The 22254-nt window shown below is 47.6% G+C and overlaps 1 protein-coding gene across 1 annotated transcript; it reads right to left on the bottom strand.

Annotated features, from left to right (window-relative positions):
- Positions 1-181: 181 nt before the first annotated feature.
- Positions 182-20109, bottom strand: SUPT6H (SPT6 homolog, histone chaperone and transcription elongation factor; the record flags this gene model as incomplete). Its single annotated transcript, XM_079545293.1, has 35 exons — positions 182-368; positions 537-724; positions 1847-2178; positions 2489-2601; positions 3067-3191; positions 3843-3956; positions 4219-4457; positions 4573-4768; positions 5802-5942; positions 6675-6817; positions 7082-7229; positions 7588-7795; positions 8537-8664; positions 9189-9356; positions 9703-9840; positions 10229-10364; positions 10952-11028; positions 11344-11461; positions 11540-11679; positions 12020-12215; positions 12372-12526; positions 12945-13095; positions 13208-13337; positions 13511-13609; positions 13997-14148; positions 14397-14539; positions 14874-14963; positions 15476-15592; positions 16267-16368; positions 17190-17463; positions 17849-17933; positions 18542-18737; positions 19122-19192; positions 19349-19507; positions 20001-20109. The coding sequence occupies 35 exons, from the start codon at positions 20107-20109 to the stop codon at positions 182-184; spliced, it is 5268 nt and encodes a 1755-aa protein (XP_079401419.1).
- Positions 20110-22254: the final 2145 nt, after the last annotated feature.

The following is a 22254-nucleotide window of genomic DNA, read 5'->3' as shown; positions in this document are numbered from 1 at the left end:
CCAGCTCTGCCAAGTCTGTTCGTTCACTCAGGTGCACATCACCACGAGTCGTTTCCCACCATCTCACGATGTATAAAACAGGAGTTACGTGGCTGAGGGAAGGGAGGCCGTGTTCAACTTTTGCTCTCCCTTCCCCTTCCTAGAGAAGGGAACGGAGGGTCGGGGTCAGGTCCAGCACGGCCTATCGGTCCATCTCATCCAGCAGCGGCGTGGCGTCCCCGGCGATGGACATGGGTGTGCTCTCAATCATGGGGCTGGGAGACGGGCGAGGAGTCAACCTCTGCTTCTGTTTCCTCCGCTCAGCCTCCTTCTCCTGGAGCCACTGCTCGGCCATCTTCCCCCAGTCGATGGCAGCGTGACTGTTGGTCCTGTAACGACACGGGCAGGAGGTGAGATGTGCCACGGGCAAGAAAAACTGGGGCAGCTTTCCCTGCCCTCCCTCCCCGCTGCCCCACGGGGGAGAACTCACAGCAGCCCTGCTGCAGTGCTACCACGAAAGCAACCAACACAGACATGCATGCGACTCTTCCACTCACTTTGGCTGCTGCCTCTGTCTGGAACTGGACGAGGGCTGCGACTGTGCCTGGGACTGTGTGGACTGCGGTGTGGTGTTGGCCTGGAGCTGGTACTGGGGCGTTGTGATCGGCTGGCTGGGGGTGGTGTAGGAGTAACTGGGGGTCATCAGAGGGGTGGCCACCGGTTGCTGCGCTGGAGTTGTGAAGACCTGCAGGGAGCAGATATTGTTAGGAGGCAGAGGAAAACTGCTGGGCTGTGAGGCAGAGATCTGGCACGCTCCCCACTGCTCTGCTTGCTGCTGCATGTCCTTGCTGCGCTCTCCTAGGCCTGCTGGAGCCCTTCATCTGAGCAAGGAGAGGTTTGCAATAATCACAGCCCAAGGAACGAGGGGCTGCAGGGCAGAACGAGGAACACCCTGCTAAGCACAGGACATTTCTGGGTCCTGCTGTTCCCCCTAGAGTCTCCACTCATAAACTAGCCAGCCTTCCCCACTGGGTATGAGGGGAGACATTGAAACCGAGCAAAGGCGAGGACCAGAAGAGAGACAGGCACAGGAGATACTTGGGAAAGCTTGCACAAACAACATATCTGAGTGGGCATGAAAAACAGACACATTTGCCTTGATTTTCTGCCACAGTGGGCTGCAGAAAAGACAGCTCCCTCCCAGTCCCAACTGGCTGGCTCACTGTTTGCCCAACAGAGCACTCAGTCTCTTTGCCTCACGTTCACCTCCCTTCAGATCCCCTCAATACACTGGGTTATCCACAGTCCCTGTCTACCCTCAGCTCAACGCTTCTGCCAAACTCCATGAAAGCCTCCCAAGGTGGTCCAAAAGAGGATCACTCCTCCATGCAAGCCTTGTCTTGCAGCACCTCTCTGTTAGATCTCTCTGCTGGCAGGGTGTGTTTCCTGTACCCAGGCAACTCCGTGCAGCTGGATTTTGCCTCAGGGTCAGCTGGGGAGCTGGCAATGCGTGCTGGTGGAGGTAGGCACCAGCATGCATGAGGAAAGGCTTCAGCACGAGCTGAAACTGTTCACCTTCATCTCACTCAATGCAAAGCCTGTGGGTGTTCAGTCAGGCTGAGGTGCTCGCCTGCCGGTGCGGCTCAGAGATTAGCACTGAGCTGAAAAGCCCTGCAAACTCAGCACATAACTTCACAGCTAATCTCTTTCCTCTGGCAGCTCACGCTGTCGAAAGAGGGCCACAATCACAGAAAGCCGTGTGCCCGCACCGCTGGATCCCCTCTCTCTGCCCTGCCACATTCCTCAGGAGCCAGACCGATCTGCTGTTTGCCTCAACTCCCTTCAAAGGCTTAAAAAGGGCACCTACGTGGTACGCGCTGCTGCCACCTCCACTGCCTCCGTAGCCGTACTGACTGGATGCCCACTGTGCAGGGGTGGCATTTGGGTTCTGCCCCTGCCCTGTCACAGCAGCAATGGCACTGAACATCTGGGAAGTCATGTTCTGGGGTAGAGCGTTCACTGCACGGGTCAGGTCTGCAAGAAAGGCCGTTATGTTAGACAGAGAGAGCCTGGAGAAGGACCCTGTGCCCCAATTCCAAGCCAGAAAAGGCCCACACTGACCTGCCAGGTTAATGTTAGCTGGAGTAGCATTAATGGAGGCTGGAGTCCTGGTCCGACTGCTACTGCTGGGAGTAATACCTGTACAAAACACGAGACAAAAGAGACTGATTCATTTTCCCCAAAGAAAAGCCATTGGCTTAAACTAAAGATTAAAAAAAATAGTGGAAACATTTGTCCTGGCAAGATCCTGCCTTACCAGGGCATGGTGTGGGCAGGATTGTATGGTGGGGAAGGCTAAGGGAGAGGAAAAGGCCAAATCCAGCCTTTGCTGCATGACCCACTCAGCTGAAAGATCAACTGTCAAGTGAGCTCTTCACAGCTCCATGGAAGACAAACAGCTGAGTACTGCTTTGAAACAGCTGAGACACTCAGATTTTGGGGTGCTCACCTGGAACAGGGTCCTGATAATGATCCTTAAACCATCGGAAGAGTCCATTCACTGTAGGGAAGACCTGGCCCCGGTAGCGGAATCCTTCTGGTGTCACTGTCACATACTCTATCCTGCGAGGAGCAGCGAATGCAAGAGAGTACAGGAGATCACAGGCTGCTTCAGAGCCACACCAGCTTCCAGCACCCTCAAACTAACAGGTCACAGAACAGGCACGGCCTACAAACTCAGGTGATGGCTGGACTGAAAATGAACAGGCAGACCTAACCAAGATGTTCTCATCCCGCTCTCAAAGAAGTGCTCCAAAACACCATGCCTTTCCTTGAAGGAAATCTATCAGTCACTGCTCACACTCTACCTAGTGACACCCCCTGCACAGAGCAGTACTGTTTGTGGCAGCCAGCTGGTTAGAAATGTAGGATCTCCTGGGTGAGATTGACTACTAGACATAGATCCTGTCAGGAGGTCACTTTGGATAAAGGGAGGCCTGACTTAGGAGGGATACTGACAGAACCAGAAGAAAAATCAGGGGTGTGGTGCTGGCAGCAGTCCAGCTGCTGGGCTTATCTCTCCTTTACCTTGGTTTGCCTCGAGGCTGATAACCCAAGAGGAATTTGCCAGGTAGATCTTTACAAGCACTAATAAAGTAGGGAATAAACGTTGGCTTCTCTTTCTTGGTCTTTATCAGCAGCTCTTCCAGCTTCTAAATCGAGAGAGAGAAAGAGAAAAAACGAGATGCTCAAGGAGCGCCTACGTTTTCAGCAACACATAGGACCTGCAGCTGCCTCCCTCCATGCTGCTGTCAAGCCCGTTTTCTCCCCAGCTCTGACAAGGGCCACCAAGTGCACTGTTTCTGTGCAGGGTTCTGAATGCCTGCACCACAGTAGGGAGGACTTGCCCAGATACGTTACTAATTCAGAACACAGATCTGCAGAGCAATGTTCCTCTGCCACAATTCTGCCACCACTGGAAGGTGTCTCTCAGAGAGTAATAGAAGGGAAGGAGCTAGAGAGGAACAGAACTCAACTCCTGTCTTTCTGAGAAGATACACAAATGCCACCAGGTCACAGAAAGCCAATGCTCTCCTTCCAGTGATACGGGCTGGTAGGGCTGTGGCACAGTGTTGTAGCACACCACACTCCCACTGCAGGAACCCATCCTGACTCCACTGCTCCCACACAGAGACAGAGCCCCTGAGACCTACAGCTGGAAAGTGGCTGTCGATCCCAAGGTGACAACAAGATCAGATCTCAGTCCAGCAGCTCATGTTAGACTAGTGTTTAAAATCTTGCCCTCAGGCAAAGAAACTTCTATCACACTTCTCAATCTTCCACACAGGCTGGGACAGGCTCACCTTCTTGTCTCCACCGTTGCAATCCTGGTAGTATTTGTGATTCAACAGGTCTCTGGCAAAAGAAGCCATTGGCTGGACATAGCGAGCAACAATTTCATCCAAGTCTTCAAACTCCTTTGAACAAACACATTTAAGGAGGTATTTAGGGTGTGTGAGGAGGAACCCTGCTTGCAGTACAGAGCTATCAGTAAAACATTTTGCTCAGCAAGGCTGGATACTTTGAGTGTAAAGAGCTGAGAATTGTCTAAGAATAAGAGTGACTTCCAGCAACAGGCTGAAAGCAGCTGCGAGGACAGGAAGTCGTGCTGAGCTGCCCCTGACAAACAGCTACTTTTCCTTTCCCACCACGTCCTTCCCAAGTGAGTTCTGCTCTCACCTCTGTGTTAATCCACAGCGTAGAGCCCAGGCTGAAGGCGTTCTCCTTGCCCTCTTCTCGAACATCCACGTGCTGGTAAATGCCATCGTTCACCTTCCAGGTGACAGTGAGGTGGTTCTCCCCTTTGCTGCTTGGCCGAATAATCACATCCCCTTGGTCCATGGTCTCCATCATCTTCTCAGCTTGCTTGAAGCTGATGTTGTGGAATGATGGGTGAGCAATTACTCTCTTGATGTACGCTGGGGGACAAAGAGGATTTGCTTTATTGCAGGTATACATCTTACTGTGCTGCTTCTCCTGAAGTGCTCTGGGAAGGCTGGTGTTACAGGGGTGGAAAATAAATGACAAACTCACTTGTCCGCTGCTGCTTTCTCTTCATGTCTTCCTCCTGTTTGTGATCTGCTGCCTCAGTATCAAAGTCATAGTAGGTGTCTTTAGGCAGCTTCCACTCGTTGTTCTTATCCATCAGGTCTGAGGTCCTGCAGGTCAGATCTGCGCTGAACTTCTCGATGTCGATCTTCATAATCCTGCAGTGAACAGTCATTCCCACCTGCAGGGGAGATGCAGTGCAGTGGATCAGCAGGTAGGCTGACACAACAGGCACCCTGCACTACAGAGCAGCCCACGCAGGTTATGAGTTACTGCACATACTTCAGACTGATTTTTACCACTTTTAAAGGCGACTGCTCCATACAAATGAAAATGACCCTGTTATGACTCAAACTGAAAAAGAGATTAAAGGAATTTTTTTTTGCTGGCAGCTCTCCATCATGCTTACTATCTGTGCTCTACACAAACTGCTCCACTTGCTATGTTAGCTATGTTTAACAATGGAACAGCAGATCTGGTTCACGATGCACAGGAAAGCAGTGAAGTTTGTTCAGAAACAGACTGGAAGACACCCAAATGACTTCCCTACTTAAATAGGAAATGGAAAATCCTAACACAAAAACTGCAATGTCTTAATCCAGTTAACCGTGCTGAAATTAACAACAGCTCTTTAAAGAGCTGCTGAGAAACTTCTGCTTACAGCATTATCCATCACCTGTACAGACTGCCAGGAGATCCCAGGAGACAGAAAAGATGTTGAAATTGAGGTTTGACACGGGATGAAAATATGAGATTCTGCTTCTTTCAGAACCCCAGACCCTGTCCTGACCAAGGTTTGTACCTCTGATGACCCTGACAAATAAACTGCAGAAGTAAAAGCTACAAGAGTGGGAAGCAGACCCTCGCATATCTAACAGCAGCTCTGTGAACTCCTTAAAAAGCCAGGAACAAAGGACAGCTCTGCATTAGAATGCCTTCTGGTCTCCCAAACCCAGACTTTAGCCAGACTGTAATAAATCCTCATGCAGTACAACATGTTAACTGATTAACACGGTTCCCACCAGCTGCCAAGAGAGATTTGCACTGTGGACACTAATCAGAACCTGAACATGCTGCTGATTTAAAGTCCTTCAATGAAAATAAGGTTTGAAAATCCATTTAGGGAACAGTGTTATTAACCAAACTCTGAATTGCTGTTGGCTCCATGCTCTTCCAGTTCTTGCTGGATGTGTGAAAATCCACCCTTTCCATACCTTCACCCTTTCTTCAGGCCGTTTGACCACCTTATCACTTAGAAATTTTGTTGGGATGAAGCCAGCAACACCATTATCCAGACGTGTCTTCACTCCAATGGCCTGACCTGGGCAGGACCCACTGTCAAAGTGATTCCAAACCTGGAGCAAAGCAAACATAAAAATTGTTCAGCATGAAAATAAAACGAAGCAGGCAGCTCACACCTGAACAAGTCTAAAAGCTGGGGCAGCAAAGTGATGCACCCAGCACAGATGCACAGGAGGGCATGAGGCTTCAAAATGAAAGCTGCCCACTAACACAGCCTTCCTACTTCAATTCTGCTCAGCTTATAGGGCTTTGCAACTGGGAAGGACAGAACATTTTTAGACCCTTAATAAAAGCCTGCAGCTAGGGCTGGTTTCTAATTAACACAGTAGGATTTTAAAGTCACCAATTACCAAAGCTGGAATTTAGCAGTGTTCAGGAGAGACCTAAAGTACAGCTACAGTAAGCAGCAGGGAGTCCAGAAAAGTTCTTAAAATTGAAAGGGTGGAAAAACAAACTTCTGTGCTCTGTGTCACAGGCAGCTTTATGTATTTGCAAAGAAGCAGTCAGCTTATCACCAAGACCATTTCACTCCTAGTCTAGTTCACCAAAACTCACAGTGCAGCCCTAAGGAACCTGTCAAATCCACATTGAAACAATTAGTCAAAACCACAACACTTTACATTTATCATCCAAGGTCATGCCCAGGTTGAGGGCCTATGGCACTGCAGATGCAATTTTGGCTCTGATAGCTTGTTTTCCAAGAGCCTTTGCCAACTGCATCCCTACCAAATGTTCAAGTCTGGTAGAAGACTCCCAACAAAGGCCAGCACGAGAAGCAATCCCACCTCACTGAGCTCTGGGAAGTTATCCTGCTGACAGAAAGGACACTGCCAAAGACCAGTTTCGTCGTTCCGTATTGCCTGGTCATAGCTTTCTCCTTGTGGCCGCCTGTGTGCTATCCCAGTCACGTTGCAGATGATCATTTTACCTGCAGTGTGATGGGAGAGGAAAAGGAGAGAATGAAGAACTGAAAGCCAAGTGCAGAGCCAGATACCTGTCTTGATCTAAGGCAGATGGACATGAAGGTGTTAAGATACTTCCCAGGTACTTGAAAAGCTGCTTCGTACATGAGTAACATCAGCATTATCCCAGTGTCACCCCCACCAACCACCTCTTGTTCCACATCTACTTATCTGAAGTAAACTCAGGATGACAGTAAGCTCTCTCTTTCTCTTAGTGAACAGGGACATACCAATATAAAAAGTCTCTGGAGTTTCTTTGGTTAGCATATTGAAGACCTCTTCTGTATTTGGAGAACGGTATGGGGTCCTGAGGTCCTTGTACCTGCAGCTTAGTTCAGCTCGAATGTCATATAAAGTTATGTGCTTGTCACCATAGCCCTGTGTAGGATTCAAAGGTTGAAAAGCCATGACTCGCAAGAAGGACGTGAATAGGGAACGTGCTATGAATTATGAAAGAATTCAATGAACTTATCAAACACCAACATTAAAAAACTTTAACAGACTAATTACAATCTGCCCCCTCCCCCTGTCACAACTACTCTCCCCATCAGCATCGACTACACAGCGCTGTCAGACACAGAATGCTTGTTAAGGCTATTTATACATTTTACAACAGTAGCAGCCAAGTGCTCAGCTCCTAAAATGGACAAAGGTCACCCATTCCAAAACCTAAGAAACTGAGGTGGACAACACAGCTGCCCCTCTGTTTCTCAGCACCAGGAGCTGCCCTCTGTACCTGTCTTTCCAGCTCTTCAGCAAAGGCATCGAGATCCAGGTCCTTCAGTCGTTCAGGGTTTTCCAAGATCTCCTCTAAAGCTCCTGCAGGATTCGCATCCTCAGCTGACTCATCATATTCTAAGGCATCTACTGCCATTTTTCTTGCCCACTCATAGGTTTCGGGATGGACCCTGGAGCCATCCAGGACTTCAATGTAGGAATCAGTACTGAAATAAAACCAAAGCCATGTTCAGATAAGGCCTCGGCAGGTTGCACAGCCATCTCCTTCAGCTCAGTAACAAATCATGCTACTGACCACCGCTGCTGGCTGTGTGGGTGCTCCACCATCACTGACCCCAAAGCAAACTGCTATTTTAGACAGGACACAGTTAATTTTTCATTACTAAATCAGCAGGATCTAAAGCAATATAGGACAAATTCCAGTCTGCAGCTTTTGCACTGCGGGGCTTGTTGGACTTTCCAGATGTGCTACTGCTGTTCTCCAAACACACACACCTCTTGTTCAGTCACCAGAAACATCATGCTCCACAAATTTACCAGCTTCCTCTTAAACTGGTGGGAAAGTTGGTGATTTATACCTCAGCTTTGAAACCATTGTTAGGACTGCTCAGAAACCAAAAGTACACACGGGTTTCCAGTGCACATGCATGAGTACTATGGAAAGTTAGGGAACAACTGTTTTTAGTTCAGTTCCTCTTGACCACAAAGGGTCTTTCACACCATGGCAAGCTATATAATTAAAGTTTAAGGCTCACATTGCTGGACAGGTTTAGCTGCCCTTAGGAATCAGATTAACCACCAGCAATACCTGAACTTGGCCAGTGATCAGAGGAGCCACACAGAAACTCCTGGAAACACGGACTCCACACTCCACGACTGTTACAGCCTGTCACTCTCTGATAACTCCACGTTCTGTTGTCAGGCACTGAATGCAACCCAATACCCACCTATCGCCCAGCGATGCTGTGTCAATTTTGATGAAGCCTGCACAGTTGATAAACACCTTGGGTCCCATGTGACACATCGTAACCAGCTGGGTCCTGTTCTCCAGACGTGTGTTGTTTTGTTTCAAGATCTGGAACAAGAAGGAGCAGCGTAAACTTTCTGATTCAAACCCAAGGGGTTCCCAGGAAAAGCAGAGGACTTGCACTGTACAGTACAGCATTCCAATCATCCGACACAGCCATGCCTATCACAAATCATTCACTACTGCACCCTGCCTGTGTCTCAGTGTCGTATGAAAGGATGACTCCACATGGAACAGCTCCAGCTCTCAGGAAAAGTGCTGGCTTTTTGCCTTCTGTTTTCTACAGTAGGAAGGCATCCGGATGCTCTAACAGTGTGTCAGTTCCTAGGAGCTCAGGAGCTGACTTGTACTGAGATCTGCTGAGTTGCGTGGGTCTGTGAAGGACGTAAGTCTGTGCACAGCTTCAGGGTTAGGAGCAGTGAGATAACACACATGAAAACATGTTGACAGAGCTGTCAGCTGCACCTGGCACAAACAACCCTGACTCAGCTTGTAACAGCACTGCCATCAGGCCAACTTGCACGCTATTAGGGATGCACTGTTTATGTAGGCAGTGAAAGAAGCTTCCTTACCTTTAGCAGATGAGTGCCTTTGCGTGGTCCCAGGCCACACACATACTGCAGCAAAGCCTGGCTGTGAGGGTGAGCAATTGCCCGATTGACATCCACTCCCACCTCATTCACACGGTTTATGAATTCACAGTAGAGGGCGTTCAGCAGGTCCTCCTTCACCACATGCTCCTGACAGAAGGGAGAGAGAGGTGTTAGCCTCACAAGGGGATGTGTGCAACGCTCTGCCATAAGCAAGCTGGACCAAATGCAGTAGAATGGTTCTCTGGTGCTGTACTGCACCTCAGAGCTACTCTCTGAGAAGAACCTAAAGGCAGGGGGCAGATGAGCTAAAAAGAAGGCAGGAAAAAAAAAAAAAGGTGCTGTGTAGCCTGAACATGACCCAGAACAGACAGAATTTGCACCAGTTCAACTTGGAATTCTTCTCCTTGAGAGCAAACAAGCCCAGGCTTTTCAAGCAACTTTGTTTTCCAGAGATGGAACCCTCCTCCCAAGAGATCCCATAAGGAAAGTTTACCTGCAGAGGATGGAGTTTCAGGCAAAGAATATCCTCATCAGAGCTGCAGACCTGGGCAAACTCTACGAGAGGATCCTGAATGCGACGAGCGAGGGAAACTGCTTGGCGTAACAAAGGTGGGTAATCCCGGAACTCATTCTGCAAGAGGCCAGAAAATCACATTTTGTGGCATGCCAACCTAAGACACATCAGACTGGAAAAGGGAGACATTTATTGCTATATAAAGGCCATATATAAAGGCCTCCCAGGAAGCCTGCTTGAAATAAGAACAAAATGAGCCCATCTACTCAGCTGAAAAAGATTTTCAGACCACACCAACATCTACTTTGTGCATCTGCTAGTGTGGCTTTTCTTTGGAGAAGCCTAAACAAGATGTTCTGCCTTGACTTAAGGATCAGCATGTCACCTTCTAAATGGATCAGGCGAGGCAAGTATGACAGGAGGCTGGGTCAGTATAATAAACAGAAGCTGAGACAGCACAAATGAGGCAAAGGCTAAAGAGTGGCTAAAGTAACAGAAGGTTCACCTCAGATTTCTTGCTGTTCATGTAGAGGATGGCCAGTTCATTATCTACCAGCTCTACTCCAATAGAGGACAGCTGCTGCCCCTGATCCAGTTCATGAACAATCCTCTTTACATCCTCCATCAGCATCTGAGCATCCCTAGGGAGAAATGACCAAAGGTATTGAAGGGAGAACGCAAAGCTGGGTCCTCAAACCACTGAAGGAGATAACACCAATCTATGGTTTATGACACATCACTGACAAAACAGACTCCTTAAAGCAAAAACAACAAAATCACAGGTCAACTAGAAATAGAACAGCAGAGAGCAAGTCTCCTAGCACAGGTCAGGTCAGTTTGGAGAGAAAATCATCCACAGCGAGGATTCATGATAGATCTTGCATCACCACAATGTTATAGCCACCACCCTTCTCTGCTGGAAGTAGCGTTAACAAGCCTAGCTGTTGGTTGACAGCTCTTTGCTTCCAGAAGAAAGTAGGTAATTTTCTGGTTTACTTAAAGCTGCATTCCATGTTAGCTTTCCACCTGAGGCAGCAGAGACCCAGTATGCTAAGAATCCAGTAAGGATGCCCAATGCTATTTACTACCTGCTCAAAACCTGGGGAGAGGTGCCATCAGTCCTACCCTCCTCCCACTAACTGTCCAAGCAATGAAATGTACAGAAGAATAAGGAAAACACTGCAGAGAGACTTGGAAGTGGAAGGAAGACAACAATCTGTTATCTGACCTGTTCTCGCCTGCAATTGTGACCACGTGAGGCTTCTTGTTCAAAAGGAATTTTTTCAAGGTTTCAATATCCTGTGCCTAGAAAGAGAAGTGAAACAGGTCAGGGTAGAAAAGCTAGAGGGTTTCTGTACTGAATCAGCTACCAGTTTTTGCTTCCTATTTCACAGTGAAAATCTTCCCACTCTGCAATCTTAAACTGGAATCTAGTTGGAAGCAACCTCTCCTCTCTAGAATGACTGCAGTGGGGAAAAAGGGCAAGATTCTTGCACATAAGAGTGACAAGGCCTATACTGACTTCAGACTGACTATTCCTAGCAGCCCACAGTACATCACTCGGTACCAAGAGCAACCTGTGGGCATTAGTCTCAAGATAGTAGCTGCGTTGAGGCTCACCTTCTTTTCCCTCTCTTCCTCACGCCAAGCATTCCTTCTCTTCGTGAAATGTGGCAGTCGGAGGAAGTCTGTAACCTCTCCCTCTCCATTAACGAGGGCACAAAACACAGGGTGGTCCCTGAAACACAGAGATCACTCACACATGGAGGACTGCTAAAGCTGAACATGTATCTTGAGCCAATTCCATTCCTCTTACCTGGCTGAGGAAAATGCAATGCCTAGCACCCGAATTCCTTTCCCTTGGTTTTCATCCATGAAATCATCATCTTCCTCCACTTGTTGATCAGGACGGTATGAAGCTACTTTCAGCCAGTTGTACAGCTTGCGGCTGCAAGCCTAGCAAGAAGGGAGGAAAGAGAGGAGTGAGGAAATCCAGTGCAGGAGCTTTGGCACAGCCCTACTCCAGAGTGAAGGTCAGGGACTGCTCAAGGCAGAACGACAGTATACTCTGTCAGAATCACGACTAGGTCTCTAGAATCACAAAGTCCATCTTCTCTCCCTCTGAAGCATCTGCTTTTCTCTTTAATATTACAAGAGAACCTGACTCAGACTGCTCACCATCCATCTTTCCCACGTGCCTTTATATGGGCTGCCAGCAGCTGTCTTCAGCACGCTGCAGGACTGTTAGCATTTATAAACTCAGCTCTGTCTCACACGCATCTGTACCCCATCTCACCTTGAGGACATACTCCTTGGCCTCCACCAACAGCTTGTTCTTCAGCTCTTTAGCCATCTGCACATAGAGGAACTGGTTGAGGGATCGCTCAATGGCCATGGTACGCTGCCGATTCCATTCCTGCACCTGGTGGCTGAACTCATCCCGATAATAGAACTGCTTGATTTCCTCAAAGTATGTCTGGTCACTACCATAACTGAAAAAAAATAATAAAATAAAATAAGAAAAAACCAAGAGGAGGAGAAACAGATAATCATGACATCCAGGAACAGTTTGGGTTACAGAAGAGCTTCGACAGCACACCAGCACTGGTTGAATAAGCTCTGCCAAGCCATGACCACTGAGAACTCACCCCTCCACTCCTTTCATGTCTATGCTGATGTCTATAGTCAGCAGTGCCTCCTCCTCTGCCAGGCTCATTTTCAGGAACTGGTCGTCTCGCAGCTCCTTCACAGGCTTGTTCTTCAAGTATTTGAAGGAATAGGCATAGTGGGCTTCATCAATATCCTGGGATAGAGAAAAGGCTATCAGCATGCATACAGGCATCCACAAAGACAGGCCCTACTGTACACTGTAGTAGACAGTGTTTTTTATTCAATACTCCCTCACTCCTATCTATGCCTGCCAGTTTCCATTTCCTCCCCCAGCAGGACACAGTGAAATTCATTCCCAGTCCCCCAAAAAAACAAAGACTGTTCTAACAACTGAAGGCAGCATTTCAACAGCAGGAATCAGGTCTGATGAAATGCTGAGACTGAAAATGCAGCTTGCTGCTGAGCTTGCCTCTGCAACAGCCCAGCTCACATGCTGCTTCACTCCGAGTTGCCACTGACATGGGAGAAGTTTTCAGACGCAAAACAAGCATTTGTACATTAAATAGATCCCTCCCCAAGCTGACTCACAGAGTCAGAGCTCTTTTCCTTACCTTCTTCCCCTTTTTGGTTGGTGAAATGTTGATTTTAGCTCTTTCTTGGAAAGTCTGTCTCAGAACCTGCCTGACCAAAGGCTCCCTGGCTATCTGCAATGCTACCATGTACCGTGCTCCTTCCAGAACAGCTTCTGGGCTTGGGAATTGACTAAAAGCCAAAAAAAAAAAAAAAAGGCAACACAGTCTTGGGATGTGAGAACACAACCAGATCCTTTCCCCTGCCCCCTACAAGACCTCGGTGAGGATCCCCACACACTGACCTACACACGTAGTCCTTGGCCAGCTCCAGGGGCTCTGCAGGGAACTGCTCTGTCTCGTGACGTTGGTAACTGTCTCGGAGATTCTCTCCAAACTGCTCAGGTGTCAGACCAAACTTTTTAGCCAGGCCATCTAAGGGAAAAGAATTCAAAAATAAAATCACACAAATGATGAGAGGGGTATTGTAGCTTACTTGGAGCTCAACTATCAGCCCTCCTCCTACAGGTAAGCCACACAACCTGGAAGTGCAGGCTAGGCCACAGCACACACACTGCAAGCTCAGAGTGACAGAGCAGAGCTCTTACCCAGCCCAGCTGTTTGACAGATGGTGTACATATCCCGACGGGAAGCCTGCTTCAGCTCAGGCCCTTTCTGCTCATCATCTTCTGCATCCTCCCCTTCACCTATGGGAAGCACATGTTTAGCAAGGCTTCCAGTCACATCCAGTCACCTGCAGTACATCAGCAGCACATTCAAGGGGGCAAACACAAATTACATTGTGCAACACTGTTCCTGAATCACATGAGAACATGAAAGCTCAGAGCAGCCTTAAAATCATTTATAATACCCTGGTCATGAAGGAGGATACTCAGTTCCTTGGAAAAATAACAATCCTGTATGGCAAATCCTAAACATTTTTAGAGATGCCTAGAAGACCTGGCACTAAGACAGAAGAGAGCAGCAGATCTGTGCACACACCCAGGCTTTTCAACAAACTTTCTTACTACTATTTTCAACCAGGATTTTGAACCAGCCCAGGTCCATGAAACTTCTCAAGCTTAAATACAAACCTTCTTCCTCTTCACCATCTTCTCGGATACGCTTTTGCTTCTTTCGAGCAGCCTTTGCAGCATTCTGCATCTTGGGGATGTCTCGCCCATAGTACAGCAGGAAGTGATTATACACATCTTTCAGCTCATCCATGGACTGCACATCCTTCAGCCTAGAATGTGCAAAGCCAGCATGTTACACCCTGCTTTCAGCTGAGCTGTGTTTAGAGTGCTCAAGGAACCTGCTCCGGTACAGGTCAGGCAAATGGAGCACTTGGCTCCTCTTGTGAAAGAGTTTTAAACATTTCTTATTACTGGTTCTGTAGTGAGTTTAAAGGCAATAATCTGCTCTCTGGCCTGCAGTGCAATATACACCTTAAGTTACATTGGAATGAATACAGAAAAAGTCATGACACCATACCTCTCCATATCAGTAGTATCAAGAGCCCTTATTCCATCAGCCAAAGGCTTGTCTGGGTCAGCAGAGATCTGCTCATACTGGTAGGCCTGCATCTTCTCAAACAGACGTGTCAGGTTTTGCTTGCGAATCTTCAGCTGGGTCCACTAACACCAAAACAGAAATGTCCACTGAAATGCAATGTAACTGCATGCTACATCTGCCTTCACTCTTCCCAGCAAGGAACTCCTGAAGAGGCACTCTCAGGATCCCAGATTGTCATGTAAAAATAATTATCAACATCTTCACCCCCAGACATGCTCAGCTGTGATAAATCTGTGGTAGGTTTTGTCTCACATCACGTTAACAGAAAAGAAAGATTTCAATCTACCTAATAGGAGAAAAGGAATGGGTACTCCTTACACTATACAAAAGTATCAGTCTAGGTTGGAAGATATGGTCAATACCAGTGGGATAATAAGCACTGAAAACACTCCTCACCTTCTCATCCCACTGCCACACACTCCAGAGGTCATTGATGTGCAGCTCTGGTTCCACGTACTCCTTTCTGTAGAAGGCGATGAATGGCACCTAGGTGAGAAATGAGACTCATCAACACCAAGTGAAAGGAGACCAGGCTGCCCCTGGCAGCCACAAATCCAGAGATTGCTGCTGTTCATTTAGGAGAACAAGCTGATGGGGCAGCAGTGTGGGAGATGTGCTGAATCATGACACAGCTCCTCCGACTGTTCCAATAAATAATACATCACAAAGAGATTCTGTGAAATCCAGCAACACTTCTCATATAAACATCTTATGGAACAAATAAGGCTCAAGAGACTCTGGAATTTCTCCATCTAATTTATCAGATTGACCACGGCAACAGCAGCCTCATCAAACAGATGTTAAAAGCTCTGCTGTCACAGCTCACATGAGATGAGCCACACTTTCCAGGGAAGCACCATTTTCCATAGGTGAGGCAGTCAGGTAGGCCATCACAGACTCATCTCCTTTGTTACACTAAATGCCTCCAGCAGTCCCTCTACCAATCCCATCTGTACAATGAGACTGCGTTTCAAAAACGAAGCTGAGTTACAAAGTACCTCAAAATGTTGATTTCTCATAAAATTCAGGGCTTCTTTAATCTTCTGGATGGTGCTGGGTCCCTTGCGGCTGAAGCTGCTGCTGGCTTGTCCACGATCGAGGTAGTCAGAACTTTCCTAAAAGGATAAACCACACATTAAGTTGATTGCACTCCTGAGCACCCCCCTAAAAGCACAGCCCAGGCTAAGGGTGGGAAACAGTGACCCTTTTATTAGCAGGGGATGCAGGCTTAGCTTACACTGCAATTGCAGACCACAGAAAAGCCTGATTGGCTTAAAGAAGTAGCAGCATCTGGCTACTGTAACTAATGGCTAAAAGCAGATCGCAGCTAATATCAGTTTATCCCTAAGCACACAGTGGCTCAGAGATCTATCTTTCTTGTCAATAATTCTTGCAACCTCTCTGCTCTTTTTTTTTTTTGGTTTTTTTTTTTTTTGTACTGTTCTGTGGATGTGAAAATGAATCATAGAATCATAGAATCAGCAAGGTTGGAAAAGACCTAAAAGATCATCCAGTCCAACCATTCACCTATTCCCAATAGCTCCCACTAAACCATGTCCCTCAACACAACATCCAGCCTTTCCTTGAACACCCCCAGGCTCGGTGACTCCACCACCTCCCTGGGCAATGTGAAGATGTGTGTGACCCATAAAAACACAGGAAGAAAATTACATTGGGCACCACATTTTTTTGAGTAGATTCTTACAACAATGCCTCTAGGTTGGAAATCTGCAGCACCTTCAAGTCACCAGTTCCCTTAGGACAGAGGTCCCAGGCACAGTTCCTTTACCTGCAAGGAAATGGTGGGTGTTGCAAAGGCATTCCTGTAAATCCAGTCAGCTTCTTCCTCCAGCTCATCATCTTCAGCACTTTTTACAGGGATGGATCTCAACTGTGAAAAGGCAACAGGAATAACAGCACATAAACCAGCTCCAAATCCTCTCTGAGCATCTAGATCCAACCACTGATGACAAAATGTCCGAACAGAAGATTTTACTGTATTTTACTCTCTTTCACTGTATGCACTGGCATGGAATAAAGGTCCTTTCAAAAGCCAGCAGCTTCAACATCACCTTTCACAAAGGTGAGTAGCAGGGCTCTGTGCACAGAGGTACCAACATGTTTTAAAAGGAGGTCAAAGAGCAGTGACTCTTTGGGGAAATCTGAAGATGGGGTGAAATTATGACAAAAATGTGATACCAGAATGATTCCTAGCAGCACAAAAGGACTTTGCTCTTACAAGAGTGTAAGTCCCAATCACCTCAATTAAAGCAGGTTGTAGAAACACCTTGCATGGAGCAGTTGCATTGACTGGCATAGCTGTAGGTCAGAAAACCCCAGAAAGCCTCCTCTGGTGCTGCAGTTTTACTCTTGCTAGGCAAAGGTACGACTCATGGGATTGCTAACAGCATCCAGCACAAAGGGTATCTCAGAAGAGCACAAATCCTGCACCCAGCAGTGCAACACTGGCACCCAGTGGCCAAAGAGAAACTATGACCAGTGCTAAAACCCCTCTGGATTTCCAGAGTCACAACAATTCAGCTTCATTGTCACGTTTGCCCACTGAGTTTCAGTTACATTTAAGAGGTGGGATCAGAGATGCTGAAATCCATCCAGAAGCCAGGTGAGAAAGTCAGCCTTCAGGCCCCAGGCCTGCTGTACTTGTTGGGAGCTGACATGCTTTGTCTGCACACTGAAACCCTTCTCCCTCACCTGGAATCTCTCAGGCATGTCTGTCATTCGGATCTCATTGTCCTGATCTGTTAGGTGACTGCTCTCCAGCTCACTGGGCTCATACATCTCAAAGATGCTACGCCGACTGACACGTTTCTTGGCAGTCTTCTTGGGTCGGACACGGGTTTCTCCTTCAGCTTCTTCATCCTCATATTCATATTCTTCCTCCATCTCCTCATCATACTCATTGTACTTCTCAAACTCATCGTAGTCAAAGTCCACACCAAAGATTTCCTGGGCTTCCTGCAAAGCACTGGAATGCAAAAATTATTCTTCAGCCCCATTATGCAGTTCAAAAAATCCTGTTCTGGTCAAAACACCTATGGTCTAAGCTTTATTTTTGCACCAACGTTAAAAATTGTGGATAGATGCACAACTGTTTGAGCTTTAAAAGCAAATATTTCTCTTAAGGGACTACTATTGATATTCTTATTAAAAAAAACAATCCAGGGAAAAGGAAGAAGGCAGGCATTCACGAAGCCACGGACTTAAAGCCCCATCTTTACATTTAACAGATTCCTCTAGGGAACAAGACCAGCAATTTCCAACCACAAGCAGAATCACACTGAAGTTGCAAAAAATCAAGTAATTTGAGCATTGGTTTCGAGGCTCCAGGCCAACCTGCAATCAATACTTACGCATCAGTGTATCCTGGGAGCTTCTTCCTCCATTTTGGCTTCTTCAGAGGTTGTCCATCGTCATCCACAATGAAGTCATCAATGTCTGGACACAGAGAACCATTTTAGCAAGTCAGGACACTCACATCTTAAGCCAGTAAATAACAAACTTCAGCTCAGCCAGTGCAGTTGGTGCAATTGCATCGCAGACTTAAGTGGCTGCTGGCCTGCACAGCTACCCACAGCATCTCCTGCACCAACCTCAGGTATTCCAGAAGCCTGAACCACAATAACCAGCTAGATCTAACTTTTAAAAACAGGAAAAGCCACCTGGCAGCTATCGGTGGCTCAATTTTTGCAACTCCTTCAGCACAATGTTAGCAAAGATGATGGGCTACTGCCCAAGAGCAGAATTAGGGTAGGTGTACAATGTGCCACCAGGTGCTAAACAGAACCTCCACTAACATCTTTTGAAGCATTTTCCCTTTGAAGGAAGTTTAAACACTGAACACAGTAGCGTATGCAACATGCTTCTGTTCATCTAAACTGTTCTGTCCAAATAAATCTGCTTACTTTTCATTCTAAAGATTGTACTGATCAGACCAACAAAAGCTGGACCACTCTAGAGCTACAGATTTTGGTTAACTATAGGGAAAACCATACTTTGTTCAAGTGCTTTTATCCTATGACAAGCTTCGGACCATCCATACTCACCAGATTCATCTTCTTCCTCCTCCTCTTCCTCTTCTGGTGGTGCAACAGGAGCTTCAACAGCTTCCCCTCCCTCCTCGCCTTCACCATCCTGAAAGATTTCTTCAGCAATGGCTTCCTTCTCATGTTCTTCCTTGCCATAGTCCTCCTCTTCATCATCCTCATCATCAGACATTTTCCGCACACGCCTGAATTTTTGCTGCAAGCAAAAAAGCTTGTCAGTGCCCCTAAGTCCTGGCACAGACACACCAGCTTTCTGTTCTCTGCTGGGTTAGAACTGTGCTTCCTCAGCTTCCCAAGTGATAACTGGAAAGAGCAGGAGGGACAAAGACCCGCTCAGCTCCAAGAAAGCCATACTGCTCATTTGGCACAGCATGCCACACAACACAGCTGCCTGCTGAAAACGATGCAGGAAGTGTAATGCATGCTCTAGGTGCCAGGGAGAGATTGTGCTTCTTTCAAGCACTCAGCTCTTCCTTTTCAAGGGGCCAGGAGAAGGCAGGAGGTACCGCAGCAGGCAGGAGCCAAGCATCTGTGCTAAGATGCATCACACCATTAGCAGCAGCACGGAAACACAACTCACCCTTTTGACTTTAACACCCAAGTTCTCTTCAATGAGGTCAAAATCATCGTCCTCCAGGCGGTCATCAAAAGCTAACAGAGGAAAGCAGTCACAAGTTAAATTCTCCCTTTGCTCACTTCAGAATGGACAAACCAGGAGAGGGTACAGCTTACCCAGGCTACGCGGACCCCCATGGCAGAGGGAGAGTTACACTGTGGCCTGCTATAAACAATCACCCCAAAACTTACTGCGCTTTCTCTTTTTATGGCCAACATCATCCTCAGAGTCCCCAGAGTCACTGGCTTCTTCCTCCTCTTCCTCTTCCTCATCATCATCGTCGTTAATGAATCCTTTCAGGTTCCCCTGCTCATCTTGATCGTCAAGATTCTCCTCCTCCTCTTCCTCATCTGGGGTGGAGAGCAACAAGCATTTGACATTTATGCAGTGTTTATCTGCCGAGTCACCTTCTCAGCTTTATACAAACATCTTCCTTCACACTACCCACACAGAGAGTCTTAACCAAACACTTTTACTAACACAGAACCCAGTCAGCTGCTCATGCTGAAGCCCCGTTTCTTGAGAGCATTGTCTCATGCTCTCTCTGCAGATGGAACAGGTGGAGTGGTCACACCAGAAGAATTCCTATTCTTTTACTGTTTACTATCAGACCGTGTGCCTGAAAGTCCTGTGGGGGTGAAGGAGTCTATTTTCCATTACCAAATATAAAACCCATCTAAGAATTCTGAGGAAAGGAAGCACTTAAAACAGCTGAGAATATTGACTACAGATGGTCACACTATCACTGCACAGTCACTGCTCCATCTGCAGTGACACGATGCAAAACAGAGCAGTGAAGCACACAGATGGTTCAGCAAAGCCAGAGCAGGCAGATACACTCACCATCCTCATCTTCTTCTACAAATTTCTTGGTTACTCTGGGAACAACCTCTCCATCCTGGTTGTACTCCTCCTCTGACTCCTCTGCTTCACTTTCTACAAAGTCAGACATGGCTGCGGCGTCTCACGCAGGAACTGGGGACAGAGAACACATCCATCACAGCAGCTGAGGGATGGGAACACAAGCACTTCCCCCTGCTGGGTTTTGGAAAGAAGACAGCTAAGGCAAGGTTTCAAATCATCTGTCCAGGCTCTGAATTACCCAGAGCCCCCCTTGTCTGCACATCCCTGTCACCAGAGATTAGGCAAGTGAAGGCAGCAGCCAGAGGCTGCCGGCGCCTGTCAGGCTGAGTCTCAGTGAGCAGAACACCACTGTCACAACAGCACTCACTGCACAGCTGAGCTCCAGCTGAACCAGCACACAGAGCCAAAGCCCTTCATCCCATCCGTACCCTCACGCCTGGCCAGGACAGCAGCCCTACGCCAGCCCCAGTGCAGCGCTGTGTCAGAGATCCACACATCTGGTGCACAAACACAGCAACTTCAAAAAAACCCAGGGATTTGCTTCTCAGATCAATTAAAAAAACAAAACAAAACAAAAAAAAAGGCAGAGAATCTTTCAAGTCTTAAAACATGAATAGCTCCAGAGGAATGCGTTGGCCCTATCTCACTAAAGGAAGCCCACAACAAAGACAAGGAAAAGACCTCAGTTGCAAGCAGATAGCAGCTCATATTCCTTGGCTCAGGGCCCCGTGGCTGCGGCCAACACCTATTTATGATGCTCCAGACAGGGAGAAGCTGCAGCAAGCCAAGGCTGCTGCTCTGCACCAGACAGGACATCACCGCCCTGGCACAGCACGCAGGTACGGTGTTCTCCCTGCCCTCAGGAGGGCACTGCAGATGTCACACACACCAGCATCCCCCTTCATAAGAACGCTCCAGAAGGCAGTACATCGATCACTGAAGGCAGTACAAATGCCAGGTAAATGCTTTCTGCATTTCAAAGCAAATGCCACTGATGAACCGTGTAACTGCGTGCACTGGAGAACAGGAGTTGCTTTGTTTTGCCAGCTTCAGCATGAGCATTATGTCAGTTCCACACTTCCTCACCTATTCTTCTGTACTCACCAGGGTGTATGAACACAAACATCACTGCACACCAAGCTGCTTTTTCTACACTGTTTCCACTTGTACAGCAAGGGAAAAAAAACCTTCATCACAGTGCTACGTGCAATTTGATCACTCTCTGCTAGCAAAACATTTCACTTGCAGTTCCAACTTTCCTCCTCAGCACTTGTTCTACCATTTCCTGGTAATTTCAGTTCACGTCAGATGAAATTTGTTCGGACGCAGGGAACAGCTATGACTTTGGAAGCCCATCTCACGTAATGATCCAGCTGAGCAGGTTCCACACAAGCCAGCCACCCACGACACCGGGAGCTTTCAGCTCTGCTGAATTCCACCCCAGGACAGAGGAGATGTCATTTAGCACAGCAAATGGAAGCGAGGGCAGCTATTACCATGGAGATGCTGAATCAGATACGTACAAACGATGCCTCTTCCACCCTCCCTTTGAGAGAGGCATTCATCTGAAATAACACAGAAGACAGGCAGAGACCTCTTCCCACATGGGTGAAGATATGGACTTCAGATCAGTACTGCTGTTCAGAGGGCTGTTTGTCTGGCTCTAGGGATCCATTCTCACCGAGGATTTCCAGGCTACTCTGCCTGTATCAGGCACTGGATCCACCCTCAGAGCATCCCAGCAGCATCCCCGTTCCTGTAACAACCCCAGGAGAGAGCGGGAGATCGCTGCGGCATGGGAGCAAACACTAAATTACACGAGAACACTAAAAATGCAGGGAAACAGCACCCAGACCTGCATGTTTACCTCTGCAAGAGCAGACAGACTTCTGTGAGTGACTAGCTTTACCCCAGAACACCTCACAGCCAACAGACACTGATCAAGATGGACCAGGGTCAAGGGCAGCACAGTGATGGCAGCAGGAGCAGACACAGAAGTGTCCTGAGCAGTGCTAGGCCTGTGTGCTTACCTGACCTCTGCTTCAGAGGAGGGGTTCCTGCACTTTGCTCAGCTCAAGGGCACAGTGGCAAATTTCCAGAGTCTATAAGCTGCTTTTAACTGGAGGACACAGAGCAGATAGCTCTCTGCTGTCAATACAGGGACCAGAGATCAGGTCAGCAGGGCCAGGCACTGCAGGTACCGCTCTGCTTTGCTAAGGCAGACGGAGCTGAG

The sequence above is a fragment of the Tetrao urogallus genome (assembly GCF_951394365.1).
Source record: "Tetrao urogallus genome assembly, chromosome: 20".
NCBI lineage: Eukaryota > Metazoa > Chordata > Aves > Galliformes > Phasianidae > Tetrao > Tetrao urogallus.
The sequence above is the reverse complement of the archived record's forward strand: the minus strand, read 5'-3'. Positions and strand labels throughout refer to the sequence as shown.